At 44.6% G+C, this 23,666-nt stretch overlaps 1 protein-coding gene across 1 annotated transcript in view; it reads right to left on the reverse strand.

Moving 5' to 3' along the window:
* The window catches only part of LOC311219380 (uncharacterized protein), a gene marked incomplete at both ends in the record, with an annotated part of 57,584 nt that extends 34,693 nt beyond the window's left edge, over positions 1-22,891 (reverse strand). Inside the window, 2 exons of the mRNA XM_084302500.1 lie at positions 21,521-21,683; positions 22,633-22,891. Of these exons, the coding sequence (XP_084158626.1) occupies positions 21,521-21,683; positions 22,633-22,891 (422 nt within the window). The remainder of the gene's footprint in view (positions 1-21,520; positions 21,684-22,632) is intronic.
* Positions 22,892-23,666: the final 775 nt, after the last annotated feature.

Here is a 23,666-nt window from a genome sequence, read left to right on the forward strand (position 1 = left end):
TCTTTCCCCCCACCTGAAAACTTTTCATGGACTGTGTTACAAAACTGGAGAAAGAAATAAATGACAGACCCGCAAAAGATTTAGGAGATTAATTATGAATACAGCACTTAAGTTCTTAAGTCTGAGATTTTGATCTAAACTCTTCCACCCTGCAGCCATCATGTCCTGCAAATACAGCAATTCTCTGTCCAATTGTCACCAGAAATACCCTCTTATTCCACCTGAAGCACTTACCCAGGTGAAGTTTGAGGATTTGGGATTAAAATTTCTAGATGATTCTCAGTTTGGTTGGGGTAATCACTTACTGCACATGTGACTGTCATTTATGCATTACATATTCAGTAAGCCAGTGTGTTAGAAATGCTCTGGAAGTGCTGCTCAAGGCCTGTACATGCATGTCTCCCAGCAGCAATGTCCAAAAGCTCCCTAAATATTTGCCTTCATTTGAGCTGCCTACTTACTGCCTGAGCTCCAGCAAATCCAGAAAGGAAGCAGAGTGGCGTGGATATCTCACAAAATACAGTATACCTGATTTTCAAACACATTACCAATGGCAGACTTCCCCAGCAGTCCAGTGATTAGCACACTTGACCCCAAACTAGTCCTCAGTCCACATGAACACAAATTTTCAAGAAGACATCTCCTCCTGCAAGAGTTATGCTACCGTGCACCAGAGGATGCCAGGTGTCTGCAGACAGAAAAAGAGCAGGTAAGACCTGGGTTCTGCAACCTAATCACTAGGGTAGTTAATGGGGACGGAAAGCCCTTGATCTGGTCTCTGCTCATGTGTATTACTCCTGCTCTAGCCCTTATGTATTTTCCAGTAAATTTTCAGTGGATAAGAATCGGACATAATCCCAGGGCTGGGAGGAAGTGCATAGGATTAATCTGTCAGTACCCAGGAGTATCATTTCAGTTCTCTTTGATGGTTGAGTGCATGTTTTGTGTTGACACAGCTGTTTTAGAGGTGCATGTCCAGAACAGCTTACAGAGCTGTTTAGGATGGTGATAAAACATTTCTGGAAGTGCAATACATTTAACCCTGCCATGAAGAAATCCTAGGCATCCTTTCCAGGAGGTGCTCACGTTAGGGACTGATGTTCTACCTGTTAGAAGATGCAGCGGTGGCAGGTCTGAGTGAAGATCCCGAGCTGGAGGAGGGGTGTCACATCTCTGTGAGCACATCCAGCAGATCAGCCTCCCAGCCCAGATGCCGGGGCTTGGCGGGACTTCAGGCAAGCGCCTGGGGTTGCTCAGCCACCTGTCAGGGCCTGGGATCTCCGCGTCCTGGCCGGGGCCAGAAATGTAGATCACTGAGTAACTCAGCTGGGAGATATTGGGGGTGGTGGCAGTGGTTCAGGGCTGTAGTTCAAGATCCTGCTGCCTAAATTCTGCAGATATCTTGGCCTGCTGTCTCACTTCTGGCATAAAGATTCTACCGTAGCTCTCATCCCTAGCATAGGCTATGTATAATATTTATTTTACTAATTGTTATATGTCTTTTCAAAGTGCTTGTCGTTCTAATTATTCACTTCTATAGGTGATTATGCCATTTATATTTATCAAATATTTTGTCTAGGCACACATATAAATAATCATGTACCAGCATGTATACACACACACACACATGTATATATTTGCATGTACATTAGTACAAACACATAGGCACATACTCATGTACATGAATGGGTGGGAGTTACTGATTTAGCCTGAAACTTTCATTATTCGCCAGCGGCTGATTAGTCCAGAGTGAGTGCTGGGGGTCGCCTCAGCTGGAGACTCATCTTTCTGACAACAGAAGTCCCCTACACACTGCTAAGCATGATTTCCCTGGAAAGCGTCCTGCATTTTTCACCCCAGCAATCAATAACCTATGGCCTGCTCCCATGGAGCATGTAACCGTATTAGGGTTTTGTACTTCGGTTGCATTTGAATCTCCATTGGATGTAAGGATTGCATGACCCTGTGTAGTATCCAAGCAAACACAAAAGCTAACGGTATAAGCCCCACCTGGCCAGATTCAATATTCAATGCATGTGTGAATAATGGCATTATTGTGTCAGGGAGGGTTTACAATGGGAATTCAGAGCAGCTACAGGTGGTTTGGAATCAAACAAAGAAAAGTCCGTTTACTCAGTGAGCTTACTAAAACGTAGTGGTGATTCAGTATCAGCTGATGATCAGTTCCCTTAGATAAGCAGCCATCTGTCACACACCATGTGCCTCCCACAAATAAGAGTCCCCTCACGGGCAGCCTGTTTGCTTTGGGGGTCTCCCTGGGCGCCTGCACCGCTCTGCTCGGGGCACACATGGCTGGTGGCTGGGCTGCAGCCCTGGCCCCACTCCAAGGCTCTGCAGAGAAGACCCCACAGCACAGCGTGAGGAGCGGGAGAAGGGGGACTCGCTGACCCACTTGTGCCTGTTGCAGAAAAGAAGTGATGCAACACAGCTGATGCAGGGCTCCCTGACAGGCAGGTGTACAACAGACCTAAATGTCAGAACCAGCGCTCCTTCTTCACACCCTCACCACTGCCTGTGCTGTCAGGATGTCACCTGCCTGTGACAGTTTGCTGCAGTGGTGGAGAACCACCTTCTAGAGGCAGCAGGGCACGTGGAAGCACCTTGGCTTGAAACGAAAGTGATAGCATTGTGCATGGCTGCTGATACAGCAGTGCTGTCCTTGATAATGAGCAAGACTGTGCTCTGTGAGGCTCGCATTGGGCTGCGTGCCACTCACCTCTTCTGTACCTTTCCTCCAGCCGTGTCCTTCTCAAAGCCCCCCCATGTACCACTGACATTCCCTCCAGACATCGTAACAGTATTTCTATCCTTGGTGGTCACAATCCTTTCCGAGCATTCCTGTCATGAGGAATCTGAGTGCTATGGACTGCTTTCCTCTGTTCAGCTTTGACAGACAATTAGATGTTTATTTCATGCTGAAAAGTGTGTTTGTTACTCATTTCGCCAATTAAATAATAAAAGACTAAGCAGAATGCTTCTGCAGCAGCTGATAATATACTCTGGATTGCTTAACCATGTCTCACTTTCAACTGATGCATTATAGTCAACCTTTCTACCTGCTTGTTATGGGGCATTTTAGGACCATGGGAGGAAGGAACAGCACAGCCTCCAAACACAAGCAAGTAGCCCCAGCACTTGTGACCCACCAAACCTGCCCACGGCAAGCTGCTTTTGGCAGAGCTGGGCACAGAGCTGCCACCCAAGTGCAGCAGGACTGCTTAGGGGATCATGAGCCAAGGCTCCAAAGGCAGTGAGTGTGTTGAACCTGCTACAGGTGGGTTAGTACATCATGGCTGAATTCTGCTTTTCTGCTGTGAGATGACAGCTCTAACAAAACATCTTCCCCCTAGGCTGCCTGTGGCTAAAAGCTGCTCCAGGCAGATACAAGGTCTGCCAAAGACCTTTACTATGGTTCTGGCCTTCTATTTTGTGATCCCATCGGTTCATTGGGGATCCTTCAGGAGCAGCAATCCCAATAATAATGAGTGCAAATCCAAAAGAGCCTTTCATCAAGGCACAAATCCTGAAACAACTCATCTCCGTTCAGAAGGACTTGCTGCACACTGGTGAGGGCCTCAGCCCATGTACAGCACTGTACTTTGCTTCTGTGACCACCTACCTGGTGCAGAGCAGAAGCCTAAAACCTGAATCAGATGCAGGAAGATAACAGAGCCAGATTCCAGTCCTGTATGAACTGGTTGAGATAAAAAGAGTCAGTATCTGTGCTGGGAATTTCCACTGGTAGAGTCACTCTGCTTGTCTGTATTTGAAATTGGCCCTGATACAGCTGCAGTGGACTGGAGAGAAACAAACCTGTGTAGGGAAGAGGAAGGAAGGCCTAGTTGCCAGATCTGGAGAGTCGTTGTGTGACCTTGGACAAGTCAGACATCAAAGTTTCAGTTCCCCATAAGTTAATGGGTAAATAGGACTGCCCTACCTTACAGGGGAGTTGATGGGATGAACACTTTAAAGATGGCAAAGTGTAGTAAGGGCGCGGGCGGCAGCATGCTGGGGAAAGGCCTGAAATCCAGTTGCCACACAAGCCTTGAGCACATCACAGCATTTAGCTCTCCCACAGTGCGTAACTCTCGTCCTTCCTTGCACAGGAGGTCTCATGAGCTACCAAACATCTCTCACCTTAACTTTCAGAATACTTCTGGAAGTTAGTTATTAGTCCCACAGTGCAGTGAGGATAATATGGAGGCAGTGACCTTCAGAAGAAAGCAGGCACAGATCCAGTTTTCCTGACTCCCGGTGCTTCCCTTAAACTCCAGAACTGCCTTTCCTCAGCTTCAAACTCTCTCTCTCTCTTTTTTTTTTTTTTTTTTTTTTTTTTTTTTCTTAGTCATTCTGAGGAGAGGGGAAACAGCCTGCATACAAAGGTCAAATTCAGATATTTTGTGAAGGACAGTACAGCTTTTCACCTTTAGGACTTCACTGCAGCGCTATCTCAAGCTCAGATCTAGATGTTGTCCTTAACTCCAAGGTTTCCACACTTGAGCTCCCTCACCAAGTGTGGCAGCACCTTCAGCCCTGCCTGGCAGGTTCAGAGACGCCAAGTTGTTGCTTGTGTTTGCATGTATCCTATGTATATGGAAGATAAAGGCTTAAACACCTTCTTGCCCCGCGCTGTCTTACAAGTCCTCTTGCATGTACAAAAAAACACAAACAGGCATATTCCTCCACCATATGTTGCATAAAAATATAACAGAATGGCTTAGTATACCGTAGCAAGAATAACCAGGTGCCAAACCTATTGACCCATATAGGAGAAGGAAGTCTGGGGGACCCACAAGCTTATGAAGGCCGTTATAGAGAATATGGTCCACAGAGAGTCCGTGCACAGGCACAGAAATGCACAATCAGAGGATTGGTGAGGTTGGAAGGCAGCTCTGGAGATTGTCTAATATAACACCCTGCTCAGAGCAGGGCCACCTAGAGTAGGTTGCCCAGGGCTGTGGCTGTTTGGGATTTTGAATATCTCCAAGGATGGAGACTCCACAGCATCTCTAGGCAATCTGTGCCAGTGCTTCATCACCCTTACAATAATATATATATATATATATATAATATATATATATATATTATTGTAATATATATATATATTACAATAATTATAATAATTACAATAATATATATATATTTTTTTATATATATATATAACCATGTTTAAAATTGTCATTTTAAACTTTCATGCTAGAGCAAAACTAAGTCAGCTTGAGCTACTTTTTCAGTGAAAACCAGTCTTAAATTAAATTTGGGCAAAATAGTTTTGATATCTGACAACTGTTCAGGGAATACAAAGTGAATGGGTTGTTTGGCTTAACTTGGTCTCCAGTGGATAACTGACAAGGTAGGATGACAATCCATGGACTGGATGGGCAGGATTATAACTGCATTCTAGACTCAGGCCCCTCAGAGAGGATGGCAATGGAATGGTGAAGGGAACAGCATTGCATTCTTGATACCCACCTGGGGAAGGCAGGGCAGGTTCTAACTTGACACTCCTCACTAGCAGCTCTCTCCAGGGCTGCAGTTACACAACCTGTCACAAGGAGAAGAAAAACAAAAGTTTTTTTATATCTTCTCAGCCATCTGCACTTCCTCTTTTTGGATCAGTGCTGCAAACTAAAATATCAGAAGCATCATGTTGGCAGTATTTTTAGTAAACAGCTAGAGACTCATGTGAACTTGTTCCTCAATCTCCTCATTGTTGTCCTTGTCCTTGACCCCTGTACAGACAGCAGACATTATTAAACTGTCAAACAGTTTTCTGAGCAGATCCTTTTAAGGTTCCACTATTTCTGCCTTCTGGACAAAATAGCTTGTCTGTAATACTGCAGGCCTATTGCTGACCAAGGAGACAACTGCTCCTTAGGCAGAGGGAATAATTTCCCACTCATGTGCTAAGTGCTTCACCAGGTTAGGATTCCTGGAGTTCCAGGGATTGCCTTGCAGTTCAGTCATGAGCATCTCAATGCGCAATAGCTGCCAAAGGAAGATGAGGACATTCACAGGGGAATACAGGAAAAAAATATAATAGAAAGTGACGAAAAAAGGAATGTTCCCAAAGGTTTCAAAATTATCCAAAAATAGATGCACACATTCCTCAGGACAGTGCAAATGTGGGTGGCAAGATCCTCCTGCTTAGAGGATTAGTTTGGGTAGAAATGGGGAGGGAGGTGGAGAACATATCAGAGAGTGTATTTAATTCAGTTCTCTGGCATGTATTAGGCAAGGAAATAACTGTAGACTTTTATCTCACACCAGTCCAAGAGCGTTGCTGCTGTCTGTGTTCAGTGAATAGTTCGCTCTTTGCTGTCAGCTGAAGTTTCCCCTTTGCTGCACAGAAGGGGAAAGCTCGCTGGTCCAGTGCCTGATGCTTTGGGAATACTGACAGTGTTGGTCCATGTAACCTCTCTCTTCTCTTTTTCCTAAATCACAACTGGAAGTTGGAGCTGCCACTTGAACAGCTTCTCCGATTTTATACTAATGTAGGTACACTGAGCCGTAACATTCTTGAAGCAGAGGGTGGTTGTGCAGGCAGCGCTGCTGGAGTGTGGGGCAGGGGCCCTTCTCTGCCCCAGCTTTGAGATGGAAACCATTGCTTTCGTGGTCTTCATTTTCTTCGTTACTTTTCCTTCCTGCTCCCCCACAGTTCAGAGTGACACCTAGTGTCAGTGGCTCCGAGTAACAGCTGGGGAGAAACCCAATTTCTGCCGCTGTACGTGCCCGGGGTGGCAGCAGAGGTGGTTTTTGTTTGCGGCTATGTGCAGAGCTTCATTTCAAGCCCTTAGGAGAGCTCTCGGCAGGGCTTTTTTCCTCTTTGATGCCACAGGCACATGCTTTACATAAAAAAGTGCAATGTTTAAACCCAGAAATGTGGTACCTGGACAGGGCATAGCCTTGGGCTACAGAAATTTGTCAAGAGAATTCAAAGGAAGATCTTGGCTTGCAGCTCCTTCTGGAGGACCATCCTACATAGAAGATCTGCATTCCTATGCCCCACAGAGGCCTGATCCAAGTCACTTTGAAGTCCATGGAGAACTTACTTTGATTTTAAGGCAGGTCAAACTAGTGTGTGATGGAATAAGATTTCCTTTCCCTTTTGCTCGAAGTTTTCAAGGTACATCTTTCTGCATCTCATCGGGTAAGCTTTCTGGCATGAAATCCATCTGGTTAATTTTGTGGAGGTGGTAGGTGTTCATAAACAATGAACTTAGTCCATGCTAAGTTCATTATTGCTGTTTGCTGTATTTTTTTTTTTCATGTTTCCTTGTTTAATTGTTTTGAATAAAACAAAACAAAACCATAAAGTAATTACCAAGTATTTCCCCACATTTCACAAGCTTCCTTCTTGAGTCACTGTTTGTGTGCCCTCCCTGGGAACTTGGTTCTGATCTCCTCTGCTTTCTTACTGACATGGTTTGATTTATTTTTTTTTAATCTTCAGGATAATTTAGACAAGGTATGTTTCTTGCATCTGGAATCTTAACTTAAAATAAGCTATCACTGAATCTCTTGGGTAAATTCCAAAATTAATGTTCAATTACCTTTATCTATGAGTTCCAGAAATACAAACAGATTTTTCAGGAAAGGGCTATTTTGTATTGCTATTGAGTTATTCTTCATGTACACTGACTAATTAATGTAAAGCAAAATAAAGATAAAAGCTCTTGTGATATGGGGGGGGGGGCGGACTTTATGAACCAACTTTGAACTTTATGAAAGTTCTTTTTAAACCAACTTTTATGAACTTTATGAAGGTTCTTTATGAACTTACATTTCATAAAGTCTCAATAGTGCTGTATGTTATGGCTCTGTCCCTCATTTGTTCTTCTCATTACCATGCTTACAAGAGGCCTTGCAAAGGGCTCTTCAAAGAACAGTTGTGAGTTTATGAGGCTCTCTCTTTTCATGCCACGGGTCTTTCCCCTTGACCCAAGAAACTGTTAAGGGCAGTAGAAAGATCTCATCTGTCTTTCTGCAGGGGCTCTACACATTTATTGTGAGCAGGTTGAATAGTAATAACCATGTTATTTGAAAATTTTTGACCAAGCCTTGTTGAATGAGATAGAGGAACTGCTGGCAAGAGCCCACAGTTGGCAGACAGGATGTAACCTCTTGGAGGTCCCCTTGGAAAGATGCCCCCAGGCAAAGCTGGCAATGGTGGAACCACCAGTTCCTCTCTACAACAGATCCTGTGACCTGATAAGCCCCACCAGCACAGTGCTGCAGGAAGACAGTTACACCAGAGGTGAGGTTGTTTTTTTTTTGTTTTTTTTTTTTTTGTGACAGCATTGGGCCATTTGTTCTCCTCTCTGTACACTCTTCTCAGAGCTTCATTTCTTCCTGTTTCTTTCCTGTCTGTTCCTATTGTTGCAGCAACTGTTATTTTCCATATTTTCTTCATGTACAGCCAACATCACCATTGATGGTGGAAGGACATCACCATTTCCTAAGGGCTTCTGACACAACAGTTCACTTCAGAAATGACTGACGTGTGTGGTTATATTTCTGGGCCACAGAGTGTTTCTTGGTTTCTTACATTAGTTTTCTGTCATTAGAACACATTCAGCAGTGTTATATGAATGCCTTCGAGGGATATTGCCAGCGTCAGGCTAGCCATCAACCACAAGACCACTGCTCATGACTTCTGTCTGTTCATAAAGCTTGACAAGTCTAAATAACTTCAAGTGACATTCTACCACCTTTTGTATCACTGGCTTCTTATCCCAAATGCAATTTCTCATAGTAAGACACATCTGGGCTTGTACAAGGAAAACAATCTAAGAATCTTTATGAACAGCCAAATTTTGTCATCTTACTGTTAACCCCTCTCATCCATACTGACAATCAATGCAAGGCAAAGCATTGATTCTAGTAATGCAGACAGACAAAAATTAGATTGGCGTATTTTTCTCCTAATTCTTCTTCTTCTTCACTTTTTTTTGTTTTGTTTTGTTAATGTATTATGAGTTGTGAGTTGGTAGAGACAGGGCTTTATATGACATGATTTGTGACATGCAGGCACGAGGTGATTTATATCCCGGTCCAAAGCTCCCTGGCATTGACCTACAAGGGTTTAAGAAATGAGAGCGATATTTGGTCTCAGTGAAGTCAACGAGAGTTTGCTCTTTCCAACTGCATTTTTCTAAATCCTGCACTTTAGCAATAAACTGATTTTCCAGACTTACATTTTTCCCCCAAATAACTTTAATGACTTCATGAGTAGGGGTGGAGGGAGTGGTGGAGTTGTTTTAATTTAGTACAGATTTGTGTTCTGCTTAGCTTTTATCAGATTCGCTTTGAAATGGTACAGATGAAATATCTTACAATATCTGGGTTTTCTTTCATTAATCATGTTTTACATTCACATAAAAATAGATCTTGTACCAAGTAGTTCATGTTTATGTGCACAGTAAAATTAACTGAGTAGTCACTCTACACATAAATAAAGTATGTGCCTATGACACAATTTGAAAACAAATCCCAAATACTTTGGGTCCTATCTTAGTATCTCTTTTTGGCATGTCTAACTATGAAAGTTTTTAAAAACCTGGTACATTTTCCATATATCTGGTTATATATCTGGTTTCTCTCTACAAGCCTTGCTATCTAAATAGGTATCTGAGGGGTGCCAAGCGCGGGTCACAGGAGTCCACCTGGGAGCCAGGTGGTGTCTTGTGCAGTCAGTCTGATTTTCATGCATTTGACCCAAGGACATGGCAAGTAATTCAAATAGAAAGAAAAATTATTAACGTTTAATAAGAACCATTGAATTAAACAGGTGACCAAAATAGGCAAAGTAATGGAACAAAGGTTGAAATGTTAGGTTTCTAACCACTGCCATTTGTTTCTTACAGCACGTGTTGGAGAGAAGGGAAGAGTCTATGAGCTATCAAGTGCCTTCACAATTAACAGTCCACAGTGTGGTCAGAAGCAGTTTATTTTGGCTTGGCTGTGAGGAGAAGGGATATGTGTAAAGGATCAGGTGAGTGGGCACCTGAGGCTGAGGTCCTGCCTCTACTTGCTAGTTATCTCCGCTACCCCCAGGTCTGGGCATATTGCCTCCTTGCCTCTGGCTTGATGAAAGCCAGCCCTTCAGGTTGCAACTCTACTGCATGCTCAGTGGCCAAAGGATGAGTGTGCTGTGCAGAAACACGGGACTGAGAAGAGGGTATGGAAAAACTGAAGAGTGGTGAGGAGCAGACACTCCAGCTGCCTCTCTGTTGTTCCTGACTGTCTCAGCACTTCTTCTCTGTGCCAGCATGAAGCTGGGCAGGTTCCCTCAAACCAGGGGTGTGCAGCTTTGCGTGGAGTGGAGGATGGAGCAAAAGCAGGCAGAAAGACCCCATCTTCCAAGTGATCCTTTATCACACAGCCTTCAAGCTGACCAGTGCATGACTGTGTAGTGATGTCAGTACAACAGCCACGAGACTGGAGGATTGCCTAGCCAAAAACGTGGGCCCCAGTTTAGTCTGAACTTGCTGCACAGATACATTTCTAGTGTCACTGTGGATAAACATAGAGTGATACATATGGGAAAAAAAAAGGAGTCTTGCCTCATGCAGAAAACAGTGGGCTCACCACTGTCATGAAGGTGCACAGTCATGTGTTGTAATACAGGAAACTACCTAAGGTATCAGCAGAGGTCAAAGCTCCTCTCATCTTAGGGATTTGTAGCAAAATAGAAGGGAACAAATTAGAAGTCTTCATGCTGCCCCCTAACAACTTGTGGTATGCCCACATCCTCCAGCAGTTCTGCTCTTCCCAACTCGGAAGAGACCTGCAGAGCTGGAAGATGTTCAGAGAAGGATAATAAAAGTGATCCATGGCATGGGACAGCTTACTTACAAGCAAAAATTTATTAAGCCAGATCTTTTAAGCTGCTTGAATTCTTTAGCTCAAGAGAGGATTGATTGAAGACATCTATGACAGCAGTCTGTAAACTCATGTATGTCCTGGAAGGGGTGGTTATTCGCTGTCTCTTCCTATACAAGCAAAGAGGCTGTCAAGGGAAAAGTTCAGAATAACCAAGAGCAATCAGTTCTTACCATCAGGCATAGTGAAACCCCAGGACCATTCTCCAACAGATGTTGTGGGTGTTAAGAGTTTACATAGGCTCAAGTGGTGATTGAACAAGTTTGCAGAAGGGAAATCCATCCTGCTTTATTAAACACAAAACATTAAGAAATTCCTGAGTCTCAAGCCATTAGAGTTTGGGAGAATACTCTTGGGAAACAACATTATATACTAGCTCTGTTCCTACTTTCTTCACTAGGCATTTGCTTTTATCCAGTGTCAGAGGCAGGAAATCGGGCTAGATGGACCTTTTGACTGACTGGTACTCTCAGACTTGGTACAGTCATCATCAACATGCTAGTTTATAAATATTTGCTAGGAATAGGAACATTCATTGTGGAAAACTCCACCATCCTTTAAAAAACAGAATGCCCCGTGAAATTGATGTGGATGGTCTCTGTGGTGTTCACCATTCCACATCAGGAGGGCAGAGCACATGCAAGTGTTTAACGTAAGTGGATTTATGACAGGTGTGCTGCAGACTTAACAGTGGGTATTGAAACAATGGACAATTATTCATTTGAACACTTAGGTCTTTGTTTAATTGGTTCCCTTTAGCATACAGCGGTGGAGGTGTGGGCCATCATCACCACAGTACCCAAATTTACATCTTTTCAGTAAAATTCCCTTTGATAAACACACTGATTTATCTGAGATACTGCATTAAGTATATATATATATATATATCATAAAGAGAATAAAATATGTCATGGGAGGATATCTGTCAGGTCCAAGTGAATTATCTTCCCTTAGAAAGGTTTTCTGCCATTAGACATGTAGTCAACACATTTGGTCAATTTGAATGAGTACAGACCCAAATGAGTTCAGACTCATTCTTTCCAAGGGAATGCTTTTCACCTGCTCTGGAAAATTCCATTGGAAATCATGGGAATTAATAGGCCTTGTAGCAAAAACCTTGTTCTCTCTGTGAATCTCACTGGCCACTCTTTAGCTATATACCCCTAGCTCCTAAAATTGAGAGGAAAAAGATCTAGTAGGTCTTCCCAGTGTGGGGTGTCCAGAAGATGGCTGCATCTGTTCCATCCTGACACCAATGATGATACCAATTTCTGCCCATTGCCACCATTTCTCTTTTATACTTTCAAGATTTTCAAATATAGTGTTAAGCATATACATCCATAGAACATACTATTTCAGTCTAGTTACTGTCAGTGGAAGGTTGAGCATATGCACAATTGTTTTTCTTGATATAGATATGAAGGCTTCTATTTTTTTTTTTTGTATGGATGCTCATCCAGCTTTGTCACAAATCAGGAGCAGAAATTTACTTTCCCTCCCTTGTAATACATTTAACCCATGTGAAAGTGCTGAATACTAACAAATGGAGAAAGCTTGTGAGCTTGATCCAACACTCTTAACCGCTGGCAAAAATTTTATTTCGTAACAGGACTTAGAGGTGAAATTACTCTAATAGGAGGTACAAAGGTAAATTAAAATAGGGATGTTAACTTGGAGTGGGTGTAAATGGGTGTGATTCTTTTGAAATGGATGAGACTGCCCTCACTTTTGCCAAGTCTGGATTTGCTCTCTTCTCCTTCCCCAAGCCTGCAGAAGAACAGGTGCCGCAGTCAGCTTGGGCTGCAAGCCTGGGTGTGTGTCCTGAACTGTTAGTCCTGCCCTTACTGTTTCTCTTTACCAAAACAAAAACATGCCCAGAGGAATTTAAACCTGCTGCTTTTGCTCTGTTAATAAATACCAACTGCAAACCTGTTTGTCTTGATCTCTCTGTGGGGAGGGAAGAATGGTATATGGACAGGGAACAGATGATGAGGGGCCACATCCGATGGATATTTGTGACTGTGGAGGTGGGGGAGGACTGTAGGAAGTGTTACACAAGCTCATTTTTGAAAGCAGAGGAGAAAAGGAATATTAAAAATAAATCCAAAATAAAAAAAAATGGCTGCAAAGAAGGATTTGGGCAAAAGCACTTCATGTAGAGAGTCATGCACACATATGGGATAAATTACTGAGAAAGGGCATTGAAACAAAACATCTTAAATGTATGTTCAAAAGAAAAAGAGGAAGGGGAAGAAGAAGAGACAAGGGATGTTGCTAAAGAAACACGGTTGGAGAAATGGTGGCAAAGGAGCCAGCTGAAAATGGCAGCAAAATAGCTGCCACAGAAAGGGCAGATTGAGACAGCTGCATTCTGCTCTCTGTTCCTCTTGCTTATCAAATAAATGTCTTGTTACCATGCAGCTTTCCTGCTAAAACACCTCATCTGGATCTGACATGGATGCATGGTGTGGTGTGCAGGCCATACACATCTGAGGACACAGGGAGCCAGAAGCACAGGGAAATGAGGCTCAGAAAATGCCAAAGAGAAGCAAAATACCCAGTCAGTCACTCAGGGAAACCCTGTGGACTGTAGGGCAGGAGGAATAAGTAAGAGGATGGGAGCAAGTACTCTTTGAAAATAGTCCACTTGGCCACCACCCAAGAGCTTCTAGGGGAACTTAAGCTACTTTTGGCATGGGTGGTGCGAGAACAAACATTATCTGTGCCACAGAAGTTAGAGCTGTGCTAGTTATCTGTACCTACTGGTGAGGACATCTGTGCTCAGGACAACTGCTCTGGTTCATATCTGTTCTGCTCCCCATGTTCTTGCATATTTCCAAGTGAGGTCTTCTCCAGGGCTTCAGAAGCAGTGACGAACTTGGTTTGTCCTTGTCTACACTTGTAGCTGATTCACATTCAGCACTGGTTCAGCTACTTCTGTTGCTGACACCTGTTGTCAGCAGTCGGTAATTTCTTTTTCCTATTTTTTTTTTTTTTTAGGACAAGTCTACATTGCCCTGAAGCTTAGAAAGGCCCTTAAATTAGACTTAATTCTATTCAGATGTAGTTAGCAGTATTTAATTAGCCCAGTCCTGAAGCAAAAGTCAATCTATTTCTTGGATCGCTGGAGTGCATTCTGGACACTTTCCATATTGCTGCAGGAGTCTGACCTTTTTTTTTTTTTTTTTTTTTTTTTTTTTTTTTTTTTTATCTTTAGCCCAACAAATGTGCTGGGGCTTTTCAAGCACTTTCAGAGTAAGGGCCACATCTTAATAGACAGATTCCTTTGCAGATGGCTTCCTGCTCGTTTGCAATTGCAAAACTTCATTGAGGCAATTACCATAATTGCAGACATGGGAATGTGACATTAGGAAAGCATTTAATGTATTCTCAGCATCTGTTAGAGTACTGCTGCAAATGGAAACCATGGGGAGATGCCAGCACTATGGATAGGACTCATCTTGCTTAACTTTGACTGACTGGAAGTTCACATCCAGTCTGAACTGGGCATATAGGTGGCTCTCTGTAGACAGTGAAGAGACACAGGCATGTCCAGAGGGTGATTCATCTCTCCTGAGCTGGTGTCCAAGGGAAAAGGGATGACTTACCTTCTGATGATGCTCCATTTATTTTATTTTTTTGTGGAGATGAGTAGTTTAGACTAGCAAACCCAATTTAGGCAGCTAAAATTAGGTGGTTTGAGTTCTGCCCTCTGTGACTATTGTGATTTTCAGACCACCAGAAGCTGCTGCAGAAATGATGAGCCAATGCTAATGGCACTCTAAGAGTTGTTAGCTGACAATGGCACTCTGAGAGTTGTTAGCTGACAACCTTTGAGATCTTTCACTTACCAGAAGAGTTCTGCTTATTCCCAGAAAATGATGCTGGCAAGAGGAGACTACGGGAATAATAAGAAAGGGGGAGTATCAGCAATAAGGGGCAAACCCCAGCCTTTGGATTAAAGGCCTTAGCTGTGTAAACCAAGTAGAGAAGGATGCTCTAGGAGCAATTTGGTTAAACTTTTCTCATTCTCCTTTGCTGCTTTTTTTTTTTTTTTTTTTTTTTTAATCCATTTTCTTACCCATTTTTCTCCCCTGTTTCAAGGGAAATGCTTATACCACATGGCCTAAACATTCTCCTCCTTATTTCCATATTTAAATGGGGGTTCAGAAAAGACTATTGAACTGTTTATCTTAGAGTCTGTTAGTCCTTCTTTGGTGAAATATTTTCATTTTGCATGGCCTCTTCCTCAGTTGTGAAAGTGCAACTGTTTACATCAGAGCAGTAAAATCATCTGGATTATTACCCCCCAAAGGGGTAATAATTACCCCCGGGAGGTGGGGGTGGTGGGGCTTTGGAGGCTGGAGACCCAGCCTCCCACAGCTGGGGGCGGTGTATGCCCATCCTGAGAACCCACCATGCTGCCCACCTCTCCTCGAGGCTTTGGGGGTGATTTGTCAGGCTGTGGGACTCGCTGGCTTGCGATGACTCTCTTGTGCAATGTAGGCTGTATCTGCTTACTGCTGCTGGGTTGTGAAAATCTGCAAATAATTGCAAAGTCCGCTGGTGTAATTGGATTGTGGTGTATTTGAACAGATGGGTGAAGTCTTCCAGGCCACTATTTTCCAGAGTGACTTGGCAGGTGCTTGGCTTTAAGGTGCCCAATCTGAGACACCTTAAAAGTGATGGGTTACCACAGAATTTTTGAGAGGCCTCCCCAAACTGAAGTAATCCAAACCACTGACTGATCACCCAGAAAACCCTTGCCCCAGATCCCTTGAGTTGGGGGAGCTTTCATAGTAGCTTGATGTAAGCCAAACTAAATTCATAAAAATAATACAAGACATCTTAGCATATCATTTTTTCACCAGAAAATTTCAGCAGGAGGCAGTGTGAATATGTATGTGTGCTGGCACTTATACAGACAGTATAATGAACAAACAAATATTTGTGTATTAAGAGAGAGGGGAAAAGAAAGGCATTTTATTTCATGTGAGAGTTGGCTGTTGTTGTTATTGTTATTTTTAATAAGGTACAAAATGTTAATGTGAAACAGTCTCCCTGTGTGCTCTGGCCCTTTTCCAGGCCTAGAGCTAAGTATTCACTGGTGAAAAGAAAGTATCATACTTGACTTTCTGAAGTATATGCTGTTATCGCTTGTTAGAGACTAAAAAGGGAAAGAATTGAATTACTTATTAATTAAACACAAACTCTGTAAAACTGTTTAGAGACAAGCAGCCTCCAGGCCCCAAACTACAGATGTCTGATCCTAGAATGTACAAAAGAAAACCAGTTTATTAGAATTATCATCAGCTTTTTCTGCCAGTAATTTGTAGGGAGACAAGAAAGCTGCAGTAGATGTTGCTGTTCTCACTGGAAGATTCCACTAAATCACCCTTGCAAAAAGAAACAACTTGTAAGAGGAAATAAATGGCTATTGTACAATGTTATTAAGAGTATCCACAGAGGGGGTAGTACCAATCTAAAATCAACTAAATTAAATCAAAATAGTTTTCACAGGCAGAAGAATAATGTAGCTACATAATTTTACTGAAATTATTATTGGGAACCCGACCTTGGAAGTCTAAACAATTGCAGTGAAGTTGAGATGTCCTAGTGTCAAAGTCACTCTTGAAAATATAATATCTGCAGTTATTTGGTGTAATAAAATCTTCCCAAATCCTTCTCCAGACCCCATGTTCAGAGCTGAAGCTGGCCCTTCACATGAACAGCCAAACCAGACTTCAGTTCCTGGTAAGAGCACTTCTTGCTACTTTGCTCTGTTGATTAGTTCTTTGTCTGAAACTTTGTGGTCCCGAAGCCATGCTATTGCTTGAGAGTTTGGAGTCTTTCATTTCTAGTAAAATGAGCTCCTGGTACCTGTGGGTAAGGAAGAAGTCTCAAAAGGCAGAAGACATTAAAAAGAACCCTGACATTTACTCGTTTGGAAAACTCATTATTTTTAAAACCCTGAAGCGACCTCGCACCCTCAAAGCCATGTACTCATCAGAGCCTAGCCTTCGCCTCCCCACTAGGCACCCCAAGAAGGCTTATTACCAACCATCTTCTAGAGCATTAGACATAGGTTTCAAAGGTGTTTAGACACCTGAATGCCTTTGAGGAGTTGGCCCTGAGTTCCCAGCAGGCTTAATTTGGCCTGGTGGGTGGCTGACTAGCCTCTTTTGATTGCTGAGTGTTGTTTTTTTTTTTTTTTTTTTTTTTTCTTATTATTTTATTTACTTATTTTTATTTCTAACTCTGAGGCTGAGCAAGCCAACCACAGCAGGAAGTGATAGGACCTGATGGAAGAGTCTAGCAAGGTCTAATAGTTTGCTCTGAAGACTTGCAAGGAACGTGTTAGAAAGGGCCCTCACTGGCCTAAGAAGTCTCCATGTTTGCAGGTTCCCAAGGCTGTCTTGAAGTCCTGTGGGCTCAAAGAAGCATTCAGGCATCCACAAAGCCACAAGGGCTTGCATTATTGTTATTGTTATATTTTTGTTCAATGTGGGAGAAGAGCAAGTGAATTCTATGAGGTTGCACATGGTTTGCAAGAACTAGAGGCCACCACAAGTAGAAGAACTTACTTTAGGACCTCATTATGGAGATCTGAGGAGCAGTTATTGAGTGAGACCATAGCTCTTGCTGCTTCTGTGATTTCCCACATATTTGTTGCAAAGCTGGGGTAAGGATTAATAGCAGAAAAGAAAATAGTGGATCATGTCTTTCCAGTCAGGCATATTTTGCTTTGCTAGAGCATTCAGGAAGAGAATCCCAGTTGTAAGCATGCTCAGGTCCTATATATCTAAGTTAGATAACACCTGCAGCTCCCATTTATTTCAGTAGGATTTGAAAATCTAGTGTGTGTGCTGAAAAGCAGGCCTAAAGAGCTATAGCACAGCATGAAGCCACATAGTTTTCATGGCAAATAAAAGCTGAACCTTCATATTGTGGGTGAAAAAACACTGCTAACTCTTGGTTATTTTATCAAGCCTTGAGATATTTGGTGCCTTTGTGGAAGTCACCTCCCCCAAAGCAAGGTGTTTTTGTGAATATGAACCTGAAATAATATCTGTGTATTTCTAGCACTTGCAGCTGTGGCAAAAAGCTGGAATACAGGATTCTTCATGGGCTTCAGCATGCAAAGTAAATGAAAGCCTCACAGTATGATTTAACCTAGGCTGCTGGTTTTGATGAGGACTGGCTCATGTATTTTGAGTATAATCTCCTATTCTGGGCAGAAGCTGTCTGAATTTCTTGCTTCTCTCGAGGCACTGCAGCAAGAGCAGGGTCAGGGTGGTTGGTCTGGATACCTGAACTGCAAATATCTAGAGTGAAGGGGCTGTGTTTCACCCTGGCCTCTTGCATTATCAGCTGTGGTTCATCTTAGCCGTTCAAGAAAACTATTAAATATACACTACAATATTTGCAATGCTTACTTTGTCCTTTGCAAACTGCTTTGAGCAGTTGTTGTTCTCAAAAACCCTTTCAAACTAGAGATAACAAGGTGACAAACACTTTAAAGTGATGCTTTCAGGTACTTGTCTTTGAACAGAACTCCCAGTTTAGCTGCTGGCAGCCAGAACAAAGGAAGCAACAAGGCAGCTTGTTAGAGTCAAAAAAAAAAAAAAAAACAAAACCAACACAGCAGATTAGGCCCCTGCCACAAGAAATGCTTAACTCTTTATGAGGGAACCACAGGACAAATACGGGTAAATAAAAAGGACTCTCTTTCTCCATATTTCTCATACACAACTGAAATGATGGCCCGAGTGAAGGGAAGGAGCATTTTGTAACAGACCGGCTTCTCTAAAATAATATTTGCCTTTCTGCGTGCCAGTTTGCTCTACTATTTCAAGCATGGCTGATTTAGGGGGAAGCGAAGCACCAGGTTGGTGGCGGGGCTGGCCAGGCTGCTGGCCTGGCACCACTCCTGCTGCTGCGGGTGGCTTCAGGAGGAGCAAGGAGCACGGCCACAGGCAGCACGGCCAGGAGCTCTTAGGGGGGATGAGAGAAGGGGAGGGATCCTTCTGAACCCGTTTTACAGGTTGCTTTTGAGAGGATCTTCTTAGAAGAAATTGTTTTTCTTCTGAGTGGTACCCCCAAAAAGAACACGTGTGATTCCAATGTGGGGCCATTGGTATGAAGAGGTCCTTTTTCTTTTATCTTGAACTGCCTGTCACCTACCTCATACTGATTTTCTTGTTGCCAGAGACTTGCAGAATCAGTTTACAATCTTTTTCTGTAATAACGTCATGTTTCTGTAGGTCAAACAAAACCTGGAGCTGTATAATTCCCTTGCTGGGTTTATTAACACAAACAAGGTATGGTAAGCTTGAAATGTAATTGTTACTGTTATATTTGTAATTACCCTAGCACACAGAGACCTTGCCTGAGACTGAAGTCCCACTGTACCAGGATCTGTGCAAACAGAGCGTTTCTAACAGCTTAAAGTCTAAACAGACAGGGAAAAGAAAGAGAGGAGAAACATGGGTGGCTAGTTGCAGCAGCGTGAATAACATGACCCAGGAAAGCCAGAACCAGAACTCCGAGCTACAGCCCTGATTGTACTTAATGCCACCATTTTGCTATCTGAGATGGGTCGTCTGCCTTAAAGGGTTTAGAAAGTGGCCAGACCAGTTCCTCTGTTTATAGAAGGAAGATGTTTGTAGACCTCTTGATCCCAAAGCAATTAATATAGTCCACAGGGGGAGAAAGAGGAAGAAAAAAAATAAATTAAAAATAGGCTAGAGTCTCATGTAAATGGCACCCTGAGTGCCTAAAAATTGTTACAGATGTTTTTGTGTAAGGTTATTTTTTTGGTGAGTGGCCTCTCTGTGGTCAGTTGTAAGCATCACATTTACATAGTTCTGTATTTCTGAAAAAGCCGATTGCATAAAGTTGGGATCGCACCAAATGAAAACAAAATACAACACTAACAAAAAATAGCAAGCTCTTCCAACAACGTTCAGTAACTGAGTTAGAGGTTAGTGCTGCGTTCTGGAACAAAAAAAAAAAAAAAAAAAAAAATACAGGCACCATATGATTTCATGCACTAAAAAATTTTAAACATTTCAGAGGAACATAACATATGACATAGGGTGTTTTTATTTAATGAATGGCTTTAAAAAATGGGGCCAGTGTCCCTTCTCACAGATGTACATCCTGTGCCAAGAGCGTTGCTGTACAATGTGTCATCACTTGGGAACCTAAAGAATTGTACTTGAGAAAACATTGCTACAAAATATCATCCCCTTCCCAGAAAGGTTCACTTCAGGCTTTGTAGAAAAACAGAACAACTCATTTCCACTGAATATAATTCATCTATTGAGAAACTTTCTTAAAGGCATAGGTTGTTGAGCAAGTGGCTGGAAAACTGTTTAATCTCATAGTAACAATAATAGTTCATCACTATTATTACTACTTAGCTCTTGCATAGCACTCTCCACCCTCAGAGGATTTTACAAACATGAAGTAGTTCATCTTCATGGTACCCCGGTGAGGCGGGAAAGTGCTATTATCCCCTTTGCAGGATCCGTGCAGGGGTGCCTTCTCCCTGAAGTGTTTTGCATGAGTTGGGCTTGTCTTCCTCACTCTAAACACCGCGTTTTCTGCTTCTGACCAGCCCGAGGTAGAGCTACTGTGGAGACAAGGCCCTTCAGTTTTATCATAAAGGTCAGCCCTGAGTCTAGAGGGCTTTGTCTGATGTATTTGTACCTCAGAGTGTTTTATATGATTGGCACTGTGGCAGGGAGGAAAGGAAAGGGGAAATGGGAAAGAAAAAAGGGGTGAGGAGAAATGAGTAAGGAAAGAGAATGGAAAATGAAAGCCAGCAGGCTGTTTAGCTGCCACGAGAAGCCTCTAGTTAAGATGCTCATGTGAGCAACTTGCTGTTCGAGCAAAGTGGCAAGTGCTATGTGATGTATAAATGGGAACTCATCACAGACGGAGCTACACTGGCTCAAAAATCCTTTTGTTCAGATGATGTGTTTTGTTTCGAGAAATTAGACCAGTTTACAGCAAGGAATTGGTTTATTGATTTAAACCTCATCTCCACAACAGCATTGTTCACTGGGGTAACTAAACACAAGGGTGTATGTGCATTTATTTTTGGGGACTGTAACTGAATGTCCTCTTAAGAGTTTATCACCCAGCGAGTTGCATTGCTGCTGCCTTTAGGATGCTCCCAGCATCACCTGCTTCAAGAGCAGCATAAGTTCTCTCTCTCATTGCATACTTGAGGGAAAAAAAAAAAAAAAAAAAAAAAAGGGGTAAGGGGCGGGGGGGGGGAAAGTGGTTTGAGCCCTAGCAGAAGATTCTTTCCCATTCCAGGATCATTCAGAAGAACCACTCCTTTAGCAGGTCAAGGGAAGGATGGTGACCAGTGGAGAGCTGCTGTAGCTCCAGAGGGAAAAGAATGAGTAACTCTGAGTGCTAATAATTTAACCTGGATCTTCCACAGACATAACAGTTTGTATAACCTGCCCTTAGGCACAGCGGGACGGCCCAGCCCCTTTCCCTAGCTCTGACAGATTACCCACTTTTCAAAACAGCTCCCTTTAAGGACACCCCTCTGCCCTGCCCCCAGTCAGGCTCCTCGCAGGGGCTCGAAAATCACCTGGACCATTCCTCGCCCCCTGAGATGCCACCCAGGACTTGTAGCAGGGTCTCCAGCCCGGGGCTGAGCCGCCCTCCTCCTGCAGCGAGGGGAGCAGAGTCCGGTGCGGCGCGGGGCACCCCCGGAGCAGGGACCCCCAGAGCATCCCTAGCGCTGCTGGCACCTGAGGGGGGGGGGGGGGGGGGGGGGGGGGGAGGGAGGCCTGGAACGCCGGCTCTGGCCTGATCTCTGTCCTTAGGCTCCCTCTAGAGTTTACAGCGACCGAGCAAAAGGTCTTCAGCTCCGCTTGGCTGCATCCTCCCGTTGCGGTGCGGCCGCATCCAGGCTCCTGCCCGCAGCAGGGCAGCGGGAGCGGCTGCTGGCAGGGATGCTGCTGGCAGGGATGCTGCCCGCCGGGCTCTGGCACCCTTCCCTAATGCTGAACCCTAACCCTGGCCATGAGGAGCCCGTTAAGTGCCTCGGGAGTATCCTCAGGGTGCCCAGGTGAATTTTCCTGGGGTCTGTGGCTCCGGCCTTGCAGCGGCCTCATCCCAGGTCTCTGGAAGAAGTCAGGGTTTTGTCAGAAAAAGCAGAGGTGGTATGGGAGCAGCGTCAGCTCAGTGGGAGCTGAGATAAGGGGAGCACTCCCCGAAGCCTCCAGCTTCCTGACAGGTCACCCCATGCTCTCGCCTTCCCCATCCTCAAGCCGGGAGGAGGGTGCGCCCCGTGGAGTACTGTCCCCAGCCCACCTGCTGCTTGCGAGGGAGCCCCAGGTCATCTCCCTCGCTGAGTGCGGCTCGGATGCGCCTCGCCGTTTCGCCTAACAGCCTTATAAAGTGCTGGGAGAGGAGAGTGGCCGGGAGGAGGGCGGGAAGCCTGCCTGAGCGGTGCTGGAAGGGAGAGAAGCAGCCGGCAGCTTTGCCCGTGGGGAAGCCCAGACGCCAGAGGGGAGCAGGGCGCCGGGGGGAGCGGGGACGGGGCGTTCAGGGGGCTGAGAGGAGCCGGGACATCCTCGCACAAAACAGACTCCCCTGGGGACACCCCTCCCCAGGTCACTCCTCCGAGCCCGCCGCTTGTTCTCCTTTGGTTTATTCGCCTTTCCCTCTTGCAAGGCCGTCTTCCGAGCTTTTCACCGGTTGCTTCTTCAGCTCCAGAGGCGACAGGGGGAGGACAAGCGGCCACCCCGACGGGAACCGCCCGGAGCTCGCCCCCCGCCTCATTCCCAGCGCCTCCTCCCCGCAGTCCCCCGGGCCGGGTTGCTGTGCCCTCCTTTTGCAAGACGATGGCGCTCTCATCTTTCTGCAGCCCTCCTCCGGGGCTCTGTAGTATTTTTTCACGCTTCGCTGCTACTACGGGCAGGCGCTTGCCTCTCTCACGATTTGCTGCGGCCATCGGGGGTGCCTGACTGTAAACAAAACACTTTAGATCATGGCAAGGTCGCTGCAGACACAGCCTTTCTCCTTCGCAGCCGCCGCGATTTAAGGTGGATTGCCTCCGACGGGGGGGGGGGGGGGGCGGCGGGCAGGAACGCAAGGGCCGCGGTCCCCGAGTGCAGCCGTGCTGATTTATTATTTTTTATTTTTTTCCCCCGTGTTTTGATCACAAGGCGTCCTCCCGGCCTCCTCCCAGCCCCCCGGGCACCGTAGCTCCCCTCCCTCGGAGGGCTCAGCCCTTCAGCCCTCGATGGAGAAGAAGGAGCAGCCGGATAGGGCAGCAGTGGACCTCTTTCCTTCTTTCTCTGCCAGCAGTGGCAACTTGTCTTTAGTTGCAGTAGCATCATCTGGGGGCTGAGTCCCAGGCCTCTGTGCTGGGGGTAGTATAAAGAGAACAAAAAAGAAGGTCCTTGTCCCACAGGAACATGTTTCTTCTTTTCCAGATGCTACAGACAGAAACCAGTGCTCTTTGCTGCTGCGGTCATGTTCCTGTTTGTTGACTTGTGAGGCTACATGGTCTTTACGAATGCTTGCACCCCATTACTACCATCATCAATCATTGCCATCATTATTATATGATTCTGTACTCTGGTACACTGCCACAATCCTACCAGCAAGCAGCTTGCCTTTCTTTTCTGGACTTGGGTTCAGGCAGTGACTCCCAGCAAACCAGGGACCAGAGAGTGGGAACTACTCACCTGAGAAGGTTCCAGCAGGTTGCCAGTTGGCACTGC

This window comes from Netta rufina (genome assembly GCF_964035555.1).
Source record: "Netta rufina genome assembly, chromosome: 1".
Lineage (NCBI taxonomy): Eukaryota > Metazoa > Chordata > Aves > Anseriformes > Anatidae > Netta > Netta rufina.